At 40.7% G+C, this 20,455-nt stretch overlaps 1 protein-coding gene across 5 annotated transcripts in view; it reads right to left on the bottom strand.

Moving 5' to 3' along the window:
• Window positions 1–6,847: 6,847 nt before the first annotated feature.
• The window catches only part of SLC34A2 (solute carrier family 34 member 2), a 60,392-nt gene continuing 46,784 nt past the window's right edge, over window positions 6,848–20,455 (bottom strand). For all 5 annotated transcript variants that reach the window (XM_073342355.2, XM_073342358.1, XM_073342359.2 and 2 more), the window contains exons 11-13: window positions 19,791–19,907; window positions 19,582–19,706; window positions 6,848–10,275 (exon numbers count right to left, since the gene is read on the bottom strand). In XM_073342355.2, coding sequence (XP_073198456.1) covers window positions 9,694–10,275; window positions 19,582–19,706; window positions 19,791–19,907 — 824 coding nt within the window. In that variant the 3' untranslated portion in view covers window positions 6,848–9,693. The remainder of the gene's footprint in view (window positions 10,276–19,581; window positions 19,707–19,790; window positions 19,908–20,455) is intronic.

A 20,455-nucleotide genomic window follows, 5' to 3' on the forward strand; every position in this document is an offset into this window, starting at 1 on the left:
TCTCCCAGCTATTCACTGGGGCAGAGACTTGAACCTGGGTCTCTGTGAACAGGTTTCCCCTTCAGCTCCTAGAAACACTGGCTAGTAAGCCCTCTTTGTGAATTAAGCAGCACATAGAGTCTTGATTATTGTTTATGCGCCAGGCATAGCCCAGCATAGCAGCAGTTATGTAGAATCTCCCTCGCCTGCTCCCAGGCTCTGCCTTTTACACTGCTTGCTTTTTTCTCAGAGCTATCCAGCAAGTGAGCTAATTACTTCATTAGCTCCCCAGGCCCCCTACAAGTGATCCCTTCTGCCTTTCCAGACCCAAGCTACCTAAGTCCCTCATACACTAACTACACCTAGTACCCTGGCTGTTCTAAGTGACCAGGGTGCTTCCAAAGGGCTCAGTTTATAGCTGATAACAGCACCCTGTCACAGTCTCTCACGTACTAGCTGAGTGTTCTAACTACTGGGCTATAAAGCTGTGTCTGGTCATTTGATTATTTATACAAAGCGAAGTAACTTTAACAGGAGAGATTGAGCACCTTTCTGGCGCTAGCCCCTTACGACCAACTAGCTCTCCGTGGACAACAGCTTGAGAACTGATGCTCTGGGTCATAGTCAAATAGTAGAGGACTGAATTCTATCCTCAGTTACATGTGCACAGCTCCTGCTAAAGCCTATAGGAGTTGCACATTGCATAACCAAGGGCAGAATCTGGCCCATAAATTGTCCAGCTTGTAATTTATGCTTCTTGCATAGTGTAAACTAGCAGTAGTTACATGCTACTGTCATCTACTTTCAAAATATTATCTACTGCTGTAATTAAGTTGCTTGTTTATATACAGTGCAGGGCACTAATATATTAACTAGTGTATAGTGATTGGTGCCTGCAAGAAGTGTAAAAGATAATTATGAAAGTTTTACAAGGGCATGAGTAAAATGGAATGGTTTCAATATTGTCCTCCCTTCTGGTGTTCTGCTGTGTTGTAATACTGGGGTCTGATCTGCATTGTAAAACTACTTAGTCACTGCTCTAGTGAAAATCAGCATAATTACTATCCATGTGAGAAAAACACACCTTAGCTTCCCTGGTTATGGAGCATGTATTCCCCTTCAGAGTAAAGTGATGAAGGGAAGGCTACAATTCACAGAATATTCCCTATAAAAATACATTGCATGAGTTGATATGTACAGTAAAATGCCAGCCAGTCACATGGACAAAAATATTTATAGCAGTTGGCATTTGGTATGTCTAGAAATGCCCGCTGATAGAAACAAATCCCTATCCATGACATATTGAGGATGATATGGAGCACAGCATTGCTGCTTACTTACAGTACCTATATGGAAATGTGGATGGAGATTTTCTTCTGGTCTCCTTATGCTCTTAAATGTTGGCCGTGCCATCTGCAATATTCATATTTAGCACCCTTTGCTTACACACCTACCAAATCATGTGGATTTGTTCTCAGTATTATTCATTAACCATTCATTTTTTGTAGTAACGTAGAGTCAAATTTTCTGCTTTATAAATTGTCCCAGCTGTATTGACTTCTGTGGTCCTATGTATTATGCACATTTATTTTTACAAATATTCATTTCTTGCATGGTGCTTTACACATTTTTAATGTGAGTGTTTTGGGAGTTTTAAAATCGTATTCTAGCTGCACCTCCTACAGAAAACAATGACCTTGACCTTGGGTCACTTCTTTGGCCTTGCCTTCTCTAATATAACGTTAGAGCTGACTGAAAAACAGAAGTTCCATTTCTCAGGAAATTTCAACTTATCAAAACCTGTTTTGGTTCTGAATTGGCATAAGTCAACATTTCAAAATTTTCTGTGGTACAGAAATTCTGAAAAAAGTCAATTCAGAAATGGCAAAACACACAGTTTCAATAATGGCAAAACAACATAAAATAGTAAATTATACATTTAAATTCATGTTTAATAATAAAAATATAAACTAATCAAACTGAGATGGCTGAAGTGAATCATTTCAACACTTCCCCATCAAAAATGTTGTCAAATGCTAATCCTGCCCATGAATGTTTTGATTTCAACACAACTGCATTTTCCAGAAAACTCTCCAGTCAAAATTTTTTTTGACCAGCTCTAATAAACACATAGAAAGCATGTATATTTAAAAACAAAAAAAGTCTTCCAAAACAAAACACTGCACTGCAAGCACTATTTCCCCCAGGGAAAGGATGAGAAAGAGAATGAATGAGAATGCGACAGATAGTCACGTTGCTTAATGCACTTCTAGAAAGTGCTCTGATACTACTGTGATGAGTGCAGTATAAGAACAGATCTAGATTAGACTAAAAACAGTCATTTAACTATTTCCTTCCATGGTTGCCAATATGGAAATCGAGGAGAGAAATTAAGTAGTGGAGTGTTTAACCCGCAGTAGTGATAGTAGTGTGTTTAATTTCCCCTGGATTTTAAAATGTACTCAGTTTAATGCTCTGTTCTAGATATGAATACATTGTCAGGACACACTGGAAACTGAAGAAAGGGAAGGTAAACCTCCCAAATAATCCTGGTGAGATGAAGGGTCCACTTGAAAGTGACAGCAAAGGAGACAAAAGCTTAGAGATGAATGATGAACACTGTGGTCCAGATGCGGAGACAGATGAAAGAGGAGTACAGCAATGTGCAGAGATAAGAGCAGCAATGAGGAGTCCCTTGATAAACTTCATTCTAAGAGTCTTTAGATCCCTCTGCAGCACCTGCCTGAAGTTAAGTGTTTGCTAAAATGCTTTGCCAAAGTGAGGCTTCAGTGAACTTCCAGAATGGATTTGAAAATTGTTCACATAAGGTGGACAGCACAGGGATGGGCTTTACAAACTCCACGCTAAAGCAGAGACAAAGGAAGGGATGGAGCAATACTGGCCCAGGGAGGCCTTTCCTCCTCAGGCACTGTTGAGCATGCTCCAGGGAGAATACCAGGATAAAGAGCGTCAGCAGCCCCAGGTGGAGGGCCATTTCCTGTAGGAGCACTGCCCTGCAGCAACAGGAGAGGAAAGTTCTCCTAGGTGAACCTGACTGTGAATCTCCCCCCACCTCCCCAGCTGCTCTCCAGGAGGGAGGAGGAACCGTGGGCTAGGATTTGAGCAGGCGACAGGCATCAGCCCTAGACTGTGTAGGTTTGGAAATAAAGACTAATGCCACTGTGCCCATGCCCCAGACTGAGATGCAGTGGTAGGAGGAAGTGGCCCAGGGGAAAGCAAGCAAACAGGCTGGCCAAACTTAGGCCAGTGCATGCTGTTTAACTTTCAGGGCCCAGGGCATGGATCTGCTGCAGGGGAGGACTCAGGTCCCCTTTCCCACCCCAGAGCTATGCCTATAGCCTCAAGGAGGACAGGACGAGGGGTTACCATCAAAGGTCATTCCAGCTAACACCTCATCCAATGGCCAGGGATACCTGGAACAGGCAGAAAGGCTTAGGGTTGCCAACTTTCTAAAATTGAACAAAACCGAACACCCTTGCCCCACCCCTCCTCCTCCTCTTCCCCGAGGCTCCGCCCCTACCCCACCCCTTCTGAGGCCCTGTTCCCCACTCACTACATCCCCCCTCCCTCTGTCGCTCATTCTCCCCCACCCTCACTCACTCACTTTCACTGGGCAGGGGCAGGGGATTGGGGTGCAGGAGGGGGTGAGGGCTCCAGCTGGGGTGCAGGCTCTGGGGTGGGGTTGGCGATGAGAGATTTGGGTGCAAGAGGGGGCTCATGGCTGGGGCAGGGGGTTGGGGTGCGGACTCTGGGGTGGGGTCAGGGATGAGGGGCTTGGAGTGCGGGGGGGCTCAGGGCTGGGACAAGGGGCTGGGGTGCAGGATGTGGGCTCCAGCCAGGCAGTGCTTACCTCAGGCAGCTCCCAGTCAGCGGCACAATGGGGCTAAGGCAGGCTCCCTGACTGCCCTGGCTCTGTGCACTCATGGAACTGGTGGCATGTCCTCTGGCCCTTTCACCTGGGGGCCACAGGGGCTCTGCACGCTGCCTGCGTCCACAGGCTCCGCCCCCACAGCTCCCATTGGCCGCAGTTCCAGGCCAGTGGGAGCTGCAGCGCTGGCTCACTGGGTGGGGACCGCGCGCAAAGCCCCCTGGCTGCCCCTGCACCTAGAGAGCACAGAGACATGCTGGCTGCTTCTGGGAGCTGTGCAGAGCCAGGGCAGGCAGGGAGCCTTCCCTAGCCATGCTGTGTTGCCTACTGGACTTTTAGCTGCCTAGTCAGCAGTGCTGATCAGAGCTGCCAGGGTCCCTTTTCGAGCAGGTGTTCTGGTCGAAAACTTGACACCTGGCAACTCTAGAAAGGCTGGAGTTAGAGGCCCAGACTGCTAGGCCTGCTGACCAAACAAACCACCCCGTTACAGGCACTATCCACGTTTTCACTGATGTGCTTTAATTCATGAGGGACGGGGAGTCAGGCATAAGGCATGACGACAGCAAACTGAATTTCAATATTTTTAGTTTACTAGAGGAAGTTAAAAATTATAAGCCAAGTGTCTAAGCCGTGCGCTGTTTTAATTTCTGAAAGAATGCTGTTCATGTAGTGTTGCTGTCAAGGTTCCTCCCCCACTCTGAACTCTAGGGTACAGATGTGGGGACCTGCATGAAAAACCTCCTAAGCTTATCTTTACCAGCTTAGGTCAAAACTTCCCCAAGGTACAAAATATTCCACCCTTTGTCCTTGGATTGGCCGCTACCACCACCAAACTAATACTGGTTACTGGGGAAGAGCTGTTTGGATGCGTCCTTCCCCCCAAAATACTTCCCAAAACCTTGCACCTCACTTCCTGGACAAGGTTTGGTAAAAAGCCTCACCAATTTGCCTAGGTGACTACAGATCCAGACCCTTGGATCTTAAGAACAATGAACAATCCTCCCAACACTTGCACCCCCCCCTTTCCTGGGAAATATTGGATAAAAAGCCTCACCAATTTGCATAGGTGACCACAGACCCAAACCCTTGGATCTGAGAACAATGAAAAAGCATTCAGTTTTCTTACAAGAAGACTTTTAATAAAAATAGAAGTAAATAGAAATAAAGAAATCCCCCCTGTAAAATCAGGATGGTAGAGACCTTACAGGGTAATTAGATTCAAACCATAGAGAACCCCTCTAGGCAAAACCTTAAGTTACAAAAAAGATACACAGACAGAAATAGTTATTCTATTCAGCACAGTTCTTTTCTCAGCCATTTAAAGAAATCATAATCTAACACGTACCTAGCTAGATTACTTACTAAAAGTTCTAAGACTCCATTCCTGGTCTATCCCCGGCAAAGACAGAATATAGACAGACACAGACCCTTTGTTTCTCTCCCTCCTCCCAGCTTTTGAAAGTATCTTGTCTCCTCATTGGTCATTTTGGTCAGGTGCCAGCGAGGTTACCTTTAGCTTCTTAACCCTTTACAGGTGAGAGGAGATTTCCCCTGGCCAGGAGGGATTTCAAAGGGGTTTGCCCTTCCCTTTATATTTATGACAGTTGCACATTTATCCATTTTCAAAGAAGGAATGTTTCTGTGCTGGTAGTTTAATTTGATAGAACGCTGTAATTTTGTAATTTACCAATTTTTAATTCTTAAATAGGTCTGGGTTCTTTTCACATTTTAAATTCCTTACACCATGTTCAATCTGAAAGAGCAAAACAGATATGCTCTTTAAATGCCCAATTAAAAAGCCCAATCACTTAGGTCCTTAGCTGGGGAAAAAGAGAAGCCAGTGTTTCTTGAATACATTCTGTTCTGCATGTATCCCCCTTCACACAGTGCAGGGGAAAGGACAGCAGAGGCCCAACGCTCCATCAAGCATCAAGAGTGTTATGACAATCTTCCCTTTACTCGTCCATATCTACTTTTCACTATGGCTAGCCCATAGAAACTTGCCAGAAAATCCCCATGCCCACATAAGCCAACTGCAAAGTACTTTACTTAGGAAAGAAAAATCAAATGCACAACTACAAACCAGGGAATAACTGGCTAGTGATAGTACTGATGAAAAAGGATCCGGGGCTTACCATAGTAGGATCATAAATTGAATGAGAGTCAACAGTGTTGCAGTTGCATTAAAAAAAAAAAAAAAAGGCTAATATAGTTCTGGGATGTATTAACAGGAGTGTCTTATGTAAGACAGAGGAGATAATTGTCCCACTCTACTTGGCACTGGAGAGGCCTCAGTTGGAGTAGTGTGTCCAATTCTGGGCACCACACTTTAAGAAAGAAGTGGACAAATTGGAGAGAGTCCAGAGGAGAGCAACAAAAATGATAAAAGGTTTAGAAAACCTGACCTGTGGGGGAAGGTTAAAAAGAACTGGGCCTATTTAGTCTTGAGAATAGAAGACTGAGAGGGGTACTGGTTAACAGTATTCAAATACATTGAGGCCTGTTATAAAGGGGATGGTGATCAATTGTTCTCCAGGTCCACTGAAGGTAGAACAAGAAGTACTAGGCTCAATCTGTAGCAAGAGAGCTCTAGGTTAGCTATTAGGGAAAACTTTCAAACTGTAAGGGTAGTTAAGCTCTGGAACAGGCTTCCAAGGGAGGTTGTGGAATCCCCACATTAGATGTTTTTAAGAACAGGTTGCACAAACACCTGTCAGGGATATTCTAGATTTAACTTGGCCCTGCCTCAGCACTGAGGGCTGGACTAGATGACCTCTCATGGTCCCTTGCAGCATGCCTCATACGCAGCATGTTCCCTTCTATCAAAATCTGTGTTGGTGCACATTCCTGCTAAGATTTCCTTTGTTGTACCTATGCTGATGCACAACCCCATATCCTTTACACGTTGCTGTTTCAAAGTAGAGCTCTTTGACTCAGAACTATTTTTCCATTGGCAACCACTGCATATAAGTAAATGTATATATTTTAAACATCTCTTTATTTTTTTATTCAATGCACTGCACTCTACTAGAGCAAGATGAACACTCATGCCCAGGTTACAAAGCCAATAGTACAGAATCCCAAAAGGTTGTATAATTTCCTCTAATTTAAAAAAATGATTTTTAGAAACCTTGTGGCTCAACAGTTACTCTTCACAGAAAATTCATAACTGGTTAGAAAAATAGATTTCAACATCCTTCTGTATTATAGACATAATATGAAGATATTTAGCTACACTGTAATCTTTATTTTAAGAACTCACCTCCTGCATTAGCAGCAAATCACAATGTAACTTAAACAATGGAGCCACTAACATGGCTCCACAATATGTAGTATACATAGATACAAATACAATTTTTAAAAGCTATGTTATAAAATATACAGTGTGTCCTTTTTACATTATAGATAAACATTGCATAGTTTTCAAATATGGCATGTAAACAACTCAATCACATAAAGACATTTACGATATAACTTATGAAAATGCTGTACACTAGAACAATTATAAATTAAGTGTAAATAGCAATTATTAGAGTCTGGGAATGAATATGCTGGGACATGTGCTATCAGTTTTTAAGTAAATGTCTCCACTGAAATCCATGAGTTCTGCTTAAAAATAAAGGCATGTGACACAACGTATATGAAGAGTGAAGAAGGATAAACAAGAACTGAATGTAGGACAGGAGAATAGTTACAACAAAGGAGCCTAGAGCGCTCATATGCCTAAACATAATTCGTCCAGTTCCTTTGTAGCAACTGCTTTCCCTAACCTACCCCTGGTGTTTTGATAGAGGGCTTGTTTAAGCTTTTATTTAAAACAAAGAGCCACTCTGTTAACTGACTAAGGAAAAGCAAGAAACTTCTTCTATTTTAAAGTTAGTCAATCAAAAATCTGACAGAATTTCACAAGAACATCTAGATATTATTCTAATGAGTCAAAAAGCTGAGAGTAGGAAATGCACATAAGCCGATAAAGACATGTGAGAGCACATCAGAAATATCAGCGGCAGAATAGAGATCTTGTTCATCTGAGAAGAGTGGTTCAAAGACAACAAAGTTCAACAAACATTAACATCAAGAAAACAGAAAAAGGAATAGGGGTGGCTGGTCCTAACTCTGAGCTCTCTATTGAGATCCAGAGAAGCAGAGTTAGGCCTACATTGAGTCCTTTTGAAAATCCTATCTGGGCTAATAGATACAAATCGCAACTATGCTTAGCATCCGATGAAGTGAGCTGTAGCTCACGAAAGCTCATGCTCAAATAAATTGGTTAGTCTCTAAGGTGCCACAAGTACTCCTTTTCATCTTGTCATTGGCTCACAGTTACAGAAAAAATCAAAAGCTCAGCCTGAATAAAATTTAATATAGTATGAAAAAGCAGACTTTACACAACTTGTAAACATGTTAATTTAAAAATGTGAAGAACTTATTTTCACCCTCAAAATGTACATATTTACATAATAACTGAGTTCCACCTATTAAATTACATAACATTAAGAAAATAGGAAACTTGTTTCAGAAGTAAATCTATTTTAGCAGCACTGAGTAGCTATGCTACAATGAAAGGGTCTTGTCAGCATTTCCATTATAAGTCTCATTTATAACTCAGCTATAAAAACTAAAAATTAGCATAGAGCCAGGGTTGTAATTTTTCCATCCCTCATAACTGTCAACCTTCACACATTCCAACCCTCACCCACTGCATCTCCCATGATTTGGTCATTTTTAAATTACATAAAGCCAACAAAAGCGTACTGATTTTTGAAGGCTTTGCAGTACTCAGAATGGCTCATTCTGAAATGTTGCAGTTTGTCAGTCCATGATGTGGACTAGTCTTCACAGGCATTTACTAAAACATTAATACCCACAGAGAGTGAGGACAAGGGACTTCCCAGCATGTGCTGTATGATTACTTTACCTATGGATTTTTATTAGAGATTTGGATTCCTAATATGCACATGCATAATACCGATAGTACAAATTCACATCAGGCACTATGTTGATTCCAACTAAGTTGACACAGGTCATGCTGTAAATGGTTACAGTTAACACACATTTTCTCTACAGTAGATGTTAAAAGATTTCTTTAAGAACGTGTGATCTTAGCATAAACCCCACAGTAGGCATAATGCTGAAGTCCAAATTTCCTTGGACTTTTATTGCTCTAAATCCAATCTTTACCGCTATTTTAAAAGGCTGTTTTATGGTTTAGTAAAGAGGTTCCAGCAAGCCCTTCAGTAGGCACCCAATCCTTAACCGATTTATACTTTCAAAAGGCAAGTGCACCAGCAATTTAAAATTGTTACATGTTAGCCTTTAGCTGGAAGTCACAAAATACAGCATCTCAGCTCTCTAACATTACAGGAAATGAATATATGAAAACATTTTCATTCTTCTGATTTTTTGCCTCTTCCAGAAACTTTGTGGGATCATTGGGTGAGTGTGGTTTAATATCCCTGTAATTTGGAGAAAATGTTCTGCACATTCCAGAGTGTTTTTTTTAAGTTCATATCTCTCAACTCATTGGAGCCATTCTGCTAATGGGACTGCATAGCAATGTTTATTTGTTTGGTACTGCTGACCTTGAATTAATGTATCATATAGTAGATCCTCCAGATAAAAATCCAGCCTTAGCTTTTTACCTGATCTTAGACTTTCTGGGAACCCTGTAGAATTTGTTCTACTGCATTCCTTGATGAGTAGTATACCACTGGATACAAGAACCTAACAGAGTTTTCATTCATTCCTCAATATACTGCCCAAGCTGATTTTCAAGAGATTGACTGTCTTATACTGTATCTTTTCTATTACAGATTGATCCCCTCCTAGAAGGCTGTGTTGTCTGAGTAGGTTTTCTCATCACCAGCTGCTGGTTCTGTCTTTGTAACACAATTTTCTTCATCAGCCAATTCAACTGCGTTATCATAAACTGCCATAGCCTTTCCCTGCTTGTCTCTGGCCAGCTCATCTTCCGTCTTGTCTTTGCAGCATTTGCAGCACTTGTTGCAGAAGCAGTATCTCCCACAGAAGGACAGTGCAGAAGTTATCACATTATCCCATGGCTTCAAGGAGTGTAACCACCTGGGAAGGAAATCCCAGTTTTGGAGCTTTGTAGGCAGTATATTTGGCCGTTTGGACTGCAGAACATTAATCACAATCACCACAATCAAAGCGAGTAGGATGGGACCACAAACACCCAGAAGGACCTGCCAGCCAGCTACCGACAAACCAAACACAGCCAACGGGATCAGGAAGAAGCAGAGGATTAGATAAAAAACAGCAAACCATCTGTACTTGGCTGTTATGTTCCCCAAGCTCTTTGCGAGGCGGATTGGTACCCGGGTAAAAGGTATTGGGTACCACAGAATAATCCCGGAAATATTGAAAAAAAAGTGACACAAAGCAATCTGAAAGCAAGCATATTTTGAACAGTTAGTTAGAGTGCCTTTAAATACTGTGTCCCAAATATCAACAAACCTATGATCTTCCTCAGAGTCTGTGTTCTGTCTTCCCTTGCTCCCCTCTTACTCTATTATCACACTTAGAGTTATGATTAGATTTAGGTTATAAGGTCTTGTCTATGCTCTGGGAAGCACTATGCACACTGTGGGTACTACATAATTAATAATAATGATTAAAAATCAAGATAATGTTTGGAAAATACCCAGACTTCTGTGTGTTTTTGATGAGTCATCAACATAAGACAGCTAAGTTACATCTGACTTGGCCTAAGGGTCTAATTCCTTACTCTCACACTAGCAAAATTCCCAGTGAAATCAGGGCACCTACAACAAGAGTATGGGGTCAGGTCATTACAAGTGTACAATGGACGGCACATCCACATGCACAATGAGACATAGAGCTGGTCAGAGAAGCTCTGAGAGAACCAGATTCTGTTGGAATATGTGGTTCCATCAGCATCAAAATGCTTAATGAAACTGGGTCCATTTTGCCAGAATATCATTGCGGGGAGGGGGAGAAAGGTTTCAACAAATGTCCCATTTTGACATTTTTGGAACAAAACATTTTGATTTTTTGCTTTCAAACCACTTTTCAGATCTAATTTTTTTTTACTTTAATAAAAAATGCAAAAAGTTAAAATCAAAAAGAAACATTTCAAATGACCCAATATATTATTTTTCATTTCCCATTGTGGAGAATTTGGAAATTTTGGGTGTTTGCTCCGATTTGGAACAAAGCCAAAACTCAATATCTCGAAATCCTTCACAAAACAGAACTCTCATCCTCCACGCAGCTCTGCTGAGTAGTTCTACCATGCAGCCCTTCACCCCAGTGCTGCATGCTGGGGACAAAGCCAGCCAATTCAAACAACAAGCAATTTCTTTTTCAACTAAAAAAGATACAAGTACAAATCAATGAGAAGGGCACACAAGCCTAATTTTTTCATGTGAAAAATGTGTGGCTTATAAGGAAATAAGGTGCTGCCTTTAGACTCCGGCAGTCTAATAAGTCAATTAGGACAAATGCAGAGTCCTCCACTTAGGAAGGAACAATCAGTTGCACACATACAAAATGGGAAATGACTGTCTCGGAAGGAGTACTGCAGAAAGGGATCTGGGGGTCATCGTGGATCACAAGTTAAATATGAGTCAACAGTGTAACGCTGTTGCAAAAAAAGCAAACATCCTTCTGGGATGTATTAGCAGGAGTACTGTAAGCAAGACCCAAGAAGTAATTATTCCGCTCTACTCCGCGCTGATTAGGCCTCAGCTGGAGTATTGTGTCCAGTTCTGGGCACCACATTTCAGCAAAGATGTGGACAAATTGGAGAAAGTCCCAAGAAGAGCGACAAAAATGATTCAAGGTCTAGAAAACATGACCTACGAGGGAAGATTGAAAAAATTGGGTTTGTTTAGTCTGGAGAAGAGAAGACTGAGAGGGGACATGATAACAGTTTTCAAGTACCTAAAAGGTTGCTGTAAGGAGGAGGGAGAAAAATTGTTCCTCTTAACCTCTGAGGGTAAGACAAGAAGCAATGGGCTTAAATTGCAGCAAGGGCAGTTTAGGTTGGACATTAGGAAAAACTTCCTAAAATACAAAGGTTAAAGAAATTCTTGAGTGAACAGTTAGCAGCAGGTTTTGTGGGAGTGTGGCCTGAGAGGAGGCAATTTTGTGGTCTGGAGATGTAGTCTTGATTTTTGAATGTTTTGTTCCAGGCTTGTGGCGTGAGCCAGTGCTCATTCATATCCCTTAACAAAGGGATGGTGATGATCTAGTGGGCAAGGTTTAAAAGTCAGTCACTAGCTAACATTGGTAGAGCCCTGTGCAGATACAAAATTTATATCCCCAGATGTGGATATCCACGGATATAAAGCGGATATCCGCAGAGCTGCAGAGCTCTACCAGGAACTGCAGCGGCAAAAGCAGTAGCATGTCAGGCTGCCGCTCACAGGAGCCAGTGCCCAGCCCCGGCAACTCCTCCAGCATGGCTGTACCACCCCCAACCCTGCCCATTGGGGTGGGCACCAGGCTCCCCAGCAGCTGTTCCTGATCATGCTAGTGTGTGCTAGCGGCTCACACACTTCCAAACAGGAGTCCCTTCCACACAGCAGTCTGCGTCTCTATAGATATCCATCCCCAGACATAAATTTTATATGGAATGGATCAAGGACAATTATGCTCAGCTCAGTAAGACACTTAATGAAGTGGAAACTCAGGTGATCTTCAGTGGAATACTTCCAGTCCCTAGAGAAGGCGAGTGAAGGCATGAAAAATAATGAAGATCAGCAGATGGCTCAAGGATTGGTATTATGAGGAAATTTGGGGATAACTGACCAGTAAGAGGCATTCACAGAAAGAAGACTCTTCTTGACTGATGAAATCCCCTTGAGTCCTGGGATATTAACATTCTGAGATCAAAACTGGCATGACTGATAAGAAGGGTTTTCAACTAGGAGAGAAGGTTGGAAGATACTCATTCAATCTCCACGCCTGGTTTCAATACACAGGACGAGGAAAATCAGCTAAATGAAGATATAGTCAGGGTTAAAGGAACACTAGAAAGTAAGAGTAGGGACAGCGAGGAGAAAGAAAGTACAAATGTTGATTGGAGTAGTAGTCAGGTAGGGGATACAGTTAGTTAAAGGACTATACCTAATCCAGCCAGAAAACTGGGTAAGGTCTGAAGAAAACAACTGAGATGCATCTACACAAATGCAATGAGTCTGGGTAATAAAATGGGAGGAACTGGCACGAGTGGTGCAAGAGGTCAAACTGAATATTATAGGGATTACAAAAACATGGTGGAATAGCACTCATCCCTGGAATACAGATATTGAAAGGTATGTGCTGTTTAGGAGAGAGAGAAATAAAGGTAAATGGAGAGGGGGGTAATGTACATAAATGATGCAGAAAACTGTAAAGGAATAAGTGACAATATGGATAAAACAAACTGGGTCAAAATCACTTGGGGGAAGGATTATAAAAGAGGTTCTATTGGGATAGTTTTATGGGTCTGCAATAGACCCCTTGTTTCAGACTTGGTTATGGACAGCAATATATTGAATAATGTAAGAGATAAATATTACTAAGAATTGTGTCATAAAGGGAGACTTTCAGTTCCCAGGTATAGATTGGAGAATAAATGCTATTAATATTGGTAGGATCCACTTATTGCTGGATGTGATAGACGACAGTTTTCTTCAATAAATAGTTACTGAAATAACATGAGGTGATGCAATTTTAGACTTGGTTTTGGTAAGCAGTGAGGACATCTTGGTCATAGTGTTGGTCATAGAAAATAACCTTGGATGGAGTGATCATGAGTTGATTCGGTTTAAACTAAAAGAAAGGACAATCAAAACCAGGTAATCAGCTATGGTTTATGATTTCAAAAAGACAGTAAAGTAAGAAAATCCATTTATTCATGTCTGAATATCGGTGACATCATAGCAGAACTTTTAGAAGCCTTCATCATCCACTGCTGTCTTTGCACATTCAGAAACTGACCTTCCAGTGATCTGTCACATACCATGTATTCATCTCCTCACTGGTAGTTCCCTACTATGATGACCCTCCACTATTTCTTCCGCAACAACTTTTTCAAGGTTATTTCCATCTGCACGCCTAATGTGACCAAAGCACATAATTGTGCATCTGCTGATTTCTGACGTCTCCAATAAACATTTCCAACATAGACATTTGTCAAAGGACAGACTTTGGGAAATTAAGGGAATTAGTTAGAGAAGTCAACTGGACTGAAGAGCTCAAGGACTTAAATGTGGAGGAAGTTTTTGTATTCTTTAAATCAAGTAGACAAAAACTATCTGCAATTTGCATCCCAAGCAAGGGGGAAAAAGCAAGGGAAAGGCTCCAGGCACAACTGGATAAAAAACCACCTCAAAAAGCTTATAAGGAGTAAGCAGAGAGCCTACAGGGAATGGAAAAAAGGATTTATCAGCAAAGAAAACTATATTTTTGAGGTTAGAAAAATGTAGGGTAAAGTGTCAGTTGCTAAAAATCAAGTTGAATTAGCTCATCAAGAAAATTAAAATAAATAGTAAAAGGGTTTTTTAGTTATGAAAATAAAAGGAAGGATGAGGCTGGGCCACTATGCGGTGTGGAGGGGGTGGGGAGATTAAAAATCTAGGCATGGCCCAAAAACTAAATGAATATGTTGCCTCAGTTTTCAATAAGGATGATAATACAGAACAGGGACATGAAGGCAGTACGGCTGATGGAAATGAGCATATGGAATGGAGACTGTCACATTGCAGGTGAAAGAAAAACTTTAAGAGTTTAATGATCTAAAATTAGGGAGACAAGATAATTTCTATCCCAGAATACTGAAAAAACTGGCACATGAAATTGCTAGTCCAGTAGCAAAGATTTTAAATAAATCTATCTATTTGGCAGTAGTACCGTATGACTGGAGAATAGCTAGCATTGTTCCGATATTTAAGAAAGGGAAAATAAGTGATCCAGGAAATTACAGAGCTATTAGTCTGACCTATATGGTATGCAAGGTTTTAGAACAAACTGTGAAGGAAAGAATAATTAAATTCATGGAGGTAAATGGAAAAGGGGATGTAATGCAACATGGGTTTACCAAAAATAAAGTGTGCCAGACTAACCTGATTTATTTCTTTGAGAAGAGAACTGATTTTTTAGGTAAGGGAAATGCAACAGATCTAATACACTTGGACATCAGTAAAGCATCTGACATGGTACCACATGGAAAATTATTAGTTAAATTAGAGGTTTCAGAGTAACAGCCGTGTTAGTCTGTCTTTGCAAAAAGAAAAGGAGTACTTGTGGCACCTTAGAGACTAACCAATTTATTTGAGCATGAGCTTTCGTGAGCTACAGCTCACTTCATCGGATGCATCCGATGAAGTGAGCTGTAGCTCACGAAAGCTCATGCTCAAATAAATTGGTTAGTCTCTAAGGTGCCACAAATACTCCTTTTCTTTTAGTTAAATTAGAGAAGATGAAGATTAGTACAAGGAACTGGCTAAAGGGGAGAAGGCAATAGGTTGTGCTGAAAGGTGAAATATCAGACTGCAGAGAGGTTACTAGTGGAGTTCCTCAAGGATTGGTGTTCAGGCCAATATTATTTAATATTTTTATTAATGACTTTGGCACAAAAAGTAGGAGTATGCTAATAAAATTTGCTGTTGATACAAAGGTGGGAGGTATTGGCAATACAGAGGAGGATCTGAATATTATGCAGGAAAACCTTGAAGACTGGAGTGATAGAAGTGGGATGGAATTCAATAGTACAAAGTGCAAAGTAGGGTCCAATAATAAGAATTTCTGTTATAAATTCAGAGCTTATCAGTTAGAAGCAACAGAGACTAAGTGTATTGGTTGATCACAGGATAACTATGAGCCACCACCATGTATGTGGCTGCGAAAAAGGCAGATGCAATCCTAGGATGTATTAGGCAAGACTTTTCCAGTAGAGATAGAGAAGTATTAATGTCATTGTACAAAGTACTGGTAAAAACTCATCTGGAATACTGTGTAAAACTCTGGTCACCCATGTTCAAGAAAAATTAATTCAAACTGGAACAGGTGCAGAGAAGAGCTACTAGGATGACTGGAATATGGAGGGTCTATTTTATCAGAGGAGAATGGAAGAGCTTGTCTTGCGTGGCCTAGCAAAATGAAGTCTGAGAGGACATAAACACCAGGGAGGGTGAAGAGCTATTAAGTTTAAAGGACAGTGCTGGCACAAGAACATACGGGTATAAGCTGGCCATGAACAAATTAAGGCCAGAAATTTAAAGAAGGTTTCTAACTATCAAAGAGGTGAAATTCTGAAACAGCCTCGCAATAGGAGTTATGGAGCAAATAAGTTAATTAGTTTTGAGAGATGGATACATTTATGAGTAGGATTGTATGATGGGGTTGCTCATGATGGCGGGGGGCCAAACTCAACAGCCCTGGGGGTCCCTTCCAGTTTATGTCTTCCGTCGGTCACCTGAAGGGGTGACCCCGACGTATTCAGGGTTTTGTTTCTCCTTCCTCTGAAGCATCAGAGATGGGACACTGGACAGACGGTGCTTTAAGGTGGCACTGAGCATTCTCTCACTCGGGTGCTTGCTCACGTGCTCAGCCTCTAGCTGATTGCCATACGTGGGGTTGGGAAGGAATTTTCTCCAAGGTTAGAGTGTGACTTTGGGTGGGTTTCCTTTGCAGGATGGAGTGCAGTTAACTTGCTGGGATCATCTCAATATGTTTCACTCAATCAATCCCTACCATGGCAAGGGCTTCCGGCATTGGTACACCTCAGTCTCCCCACTTCTCTGCCTGTGCCAGATACTAATTTAGTTTCTTGTGGGCTACAGAACTTTCATCTAATTTTGATTGTTGGGTTTAGCGTGGGGGTGTTGGGTGATGTTGGTGGCCTGTGATATACAGGAAGTCACACGACGAGGGCCAGGTCTACACTAAAAAGTTAAGTCAACCCATTTGTGTCACTCAGGAGTGTGAAAAAGCCACACGTAAGTCAGCCTACCCGCCCCCTGTGAACAGTGTTAGGTTGACAGAATAATTCTTCTGTTAACCAAATTAATACCCCTCAGGGAGGTAGATTAACTACAGCAATGGGAGAAACCCTCCCATTGCCACAGCAAGTGTGTATGCTGCAGTGCTACGGCTGCTGTAGCAATTTAAGAGTGACATAGCCTAGATGATCTGGTGGTCCCTTCTGGCCTTAAACCCTACGACCTGCTTTCTAAAGCCTCAAGAAGGGGCTTGGGCAAAATAAGCCCAGTGTCTGCTGACCAAATCTGTAGATCCCTGCCCTTATCTTATTTCCCTTCAGTAATTGTTATTTGATTAAAACTAACACTTAAACTAGGGCTGTAGATTAATCACAGTTAACTCATGCAATTAACTAAAAAAATTAATTGTGATTAATCAGTTTTAATTGTACTGTTAAACAACAGAATACCAATTGAAATGTATTAAATATTTTGGATGTTTTTCTACATTTTCATATAGTATTCTCTGTTGTAATTGAAATCAAAGTGTATATTGTTTATTACAAGTATTTGCACTGTAAAAATGATAAACAAAAGAAATAGCATTTTTCAATTCACCTCATACAAGCACTGTAGTGCAATCTCTTTGTCGTGAAAGTGCAACTTACAAATGTAGATTTTTTTTGTTACATAACTTCACTCAAAAACAAAAAAAATGTAAAACTTCAGAGCCTACAAGTCCATTCAGTCCTACTTCTTGTTTGTTTATATTTGCAAAAGATAATGCTGTCCACTTCTTGTTTACTATGTCACCTGAAAGTGAGAACAGGCATTTTCATGGCACTGTTGTAGCCGGTGTCAAAAGATATTTACATGCCAGATATGCTAAACATTCATATGTCCTTTCATGTTTCAGCCACCTTTCCAGAGGACATGCTTCCATGCTGATGACGGTCATTAAAAAAAAATGCGTTAATTAAATTTGTTGCTGAACTCCGTGGGGGAGAATTGTATGTCCCCTGTTCTATTTTACCTGCATTCTGCCACATATTTCATGTTATAGCAGTCTCCAATGATCACCCAACACATGTTGTTCATTTTAAGAACACTTTCACAGCAGATTTGACAAAACGCAAAGATAGCTACAGCACTCGAGCCAAGGTTTAAGAATCTGAAGTGCCTTCCAAAATCTGAGCGGGACGAAGTGTGGAGCATGCTTTCAGAAGTCTTAAAAGAGCACACTCTGATGCAGAAACTACAGAACCCGAACCACCAAAAAGAAAATCAACCTTCTGCTGGTGGCATCTGATTTAGCTAATGAAAATGAACATGCGTCGCTCCACACTGCTTTGGATTGTTATCAAGCAGAAACCGTCATCAGCATGGATACATGTCCCCTGGAATGGTGGTTGAAGCATGAAGGGACATATGAATCTTTAGCACATCTGGCACATAAATATCTTGCGAAGCTGGCTACCACAGTGCCATGAGAATGCTTATTCTCACTTTCAGGGGACATTATAAACAAGAAGCGGGCAGCATTATCTTCTGAAAATGTATATAAACTTGTCTGAGCGATTGGCTGAACAAGAAGTAGGACTGAGTGGATTTGCAGGCTCTAAAATTTGACATTGTTTTATTTTTGAATGCAGGTTTTTTATACATAATTCTACATTTGTAAATTCAACTTTCAAGATAAAGAGATTGTGCTACAGTACTTGTATTAGGTGAACTGAAAAATACTATTTCTTTTGGTTTTTTTACAGTGCAAATACTTGTAATTAATAATGCATATAAAGTGAGCACTGTACACTTTGTATTCTGTGTGGTAGTTGAAATCAATACATTTGAAAATGTAAGAAACTTCCAAAAATATTTAAATAAATGGTATTCTATTATTGCTTACCAGTGCGATTAATCGTGAGATTAATCACAATTAATTTTTTTAATTGCACCATTAATTGCGATTAATTTTTTAATCTCTTGACAGCCCTAATTCATACACATGGTTTTGTTTTTTAAAGGCTGTCATAAAATGATTAATTAACATGAGATCAACTTAACTGGACTTAGCCCAACTTGAGATTGCCGCTGCTTAATCTTGTGTGGAGGTAATAAAATGACTACTGTGGTTATTTCCCTGTTTTATATGTATGTCAATAACCCAGTCAGTTTATTAATTAGAGTTATTGAAATGCATTGATACTGGTTATAGAGAAGACCTCATTACCATTTTCCCCCTTGACGTAGAAAGGTAAATTCAGACATCACCATATACCTGGAAAATCATTTACCATTTTAAAATATAGGTTTCCAAACCTAGGCTCCTAAAATCAGCGGTGTGCTTTTCACAAGGGCTGAGCCAACAATGAAGTCAATGGGAGCTATGTGGTGTTCTGCATTTTTGAAAATAGGCCATCAGTGTAGATGTCTACATTCTGACTTCGGGAACCTAACTTCAGACTTTCATTTCTGAAAATCTATAAACAGAATCAAGACAATCTCAGGAAAGCCATTATATAACAGAATTCTGTGAACATTTAATGTACCTTTTTGCTCTGGCCTCAGTATGAGAGACTGATGAGTGACCCTTAATAACCTGAAGAGCTCAGGTTTGAAAGGCAATAGTCTGCTACTAGTATGGGATATTTGTACACCAGCATCATTAGAGCTAAATCCTCCTTATGCCTTAATCCTCCTTATTCTGGCAAAATTCTCACTGACTTCAATCTGTAAGTAATAATAAGCATGATTTATACTGACCTGTAATGAATATCTTAATGTACTGCCTGGACTTGCTAAAGCAGCAAGTATAGCCGTCGTGGTCGTACCAATGTTAGACCCCAACGTAAGGGGGTACGCTCGCTCGATGCTTACAACACCAATACCTAGAAGAAGAAAATAGGACTGAATATTTTGGACTGAAAAACATAAAATATGAGGCTTTCGAAATAAAAGACCAAAGAACTTACCAACAAGTGGCGTAATAGCAGATGTGAAAACAGAACTGCTTTGAACAATGAACGTCATACCAGCTCCAACAAGCATTGCCAGGTATCCGGTTACCCAAGAAAAAGGATATGGGAAATCTGAAAAATAAAAAAGGGAGGGCACGACTTTTAGAGTCACAAAATATTTGATGCTATATGTAATACAGATGTGAAAATATTATTATTATTATTTATTATTTATTAGATGTTAGAGCTATTTGGGGCAAGGACCATTTTTTGTTCTGTTAGTACAGCACCTAGGACAGCAAAGCCGTGGTCTTTGACTAGGGCTCCTAGGTGCTACCACAGTGCATAGAATAATAGAAGCATTTCAATGGAGATCAACACAACATATAGGTGCCTTTCAAGTTATAAACTGAAACAACAAGGCCTACGGTTTCCAAATTTCAGTTGCCTCAATTTTGGCAGCTTTTCAAAAAGCACTGAGAACCCATTCTGTGAAAAATCAGGTCTCTTTAATGTGTCTCAAGTTGGAAACCCAAAAATCACTAATAACTTTCGAAAATATAGGCCTAAAGATCCTAATTAGAGAGATGATGCACCATGTTTCCCCGAAGCCTGCAGCTTTGCCAGTCGACTAAGAAATCAGGACTTCATCAGTTGTGAAGAGGTGAAATAAGAAACCC

The sequence above is a fragment of the Lepidochelys kempii genome, chromosome 4 (genome assembly GCF_965140285.1).
Source record: "Lepidochelys kempii isolate rLepKem1 chromosome 4, rLepKem1.hap1, whole genome shotgun sequence".
Taxonomy (NCBI): Eukaryota; Metazoa; Chordata; order Testudines; family Cheloniidae; genus Lepidochelys; species Lepidochelys kempii.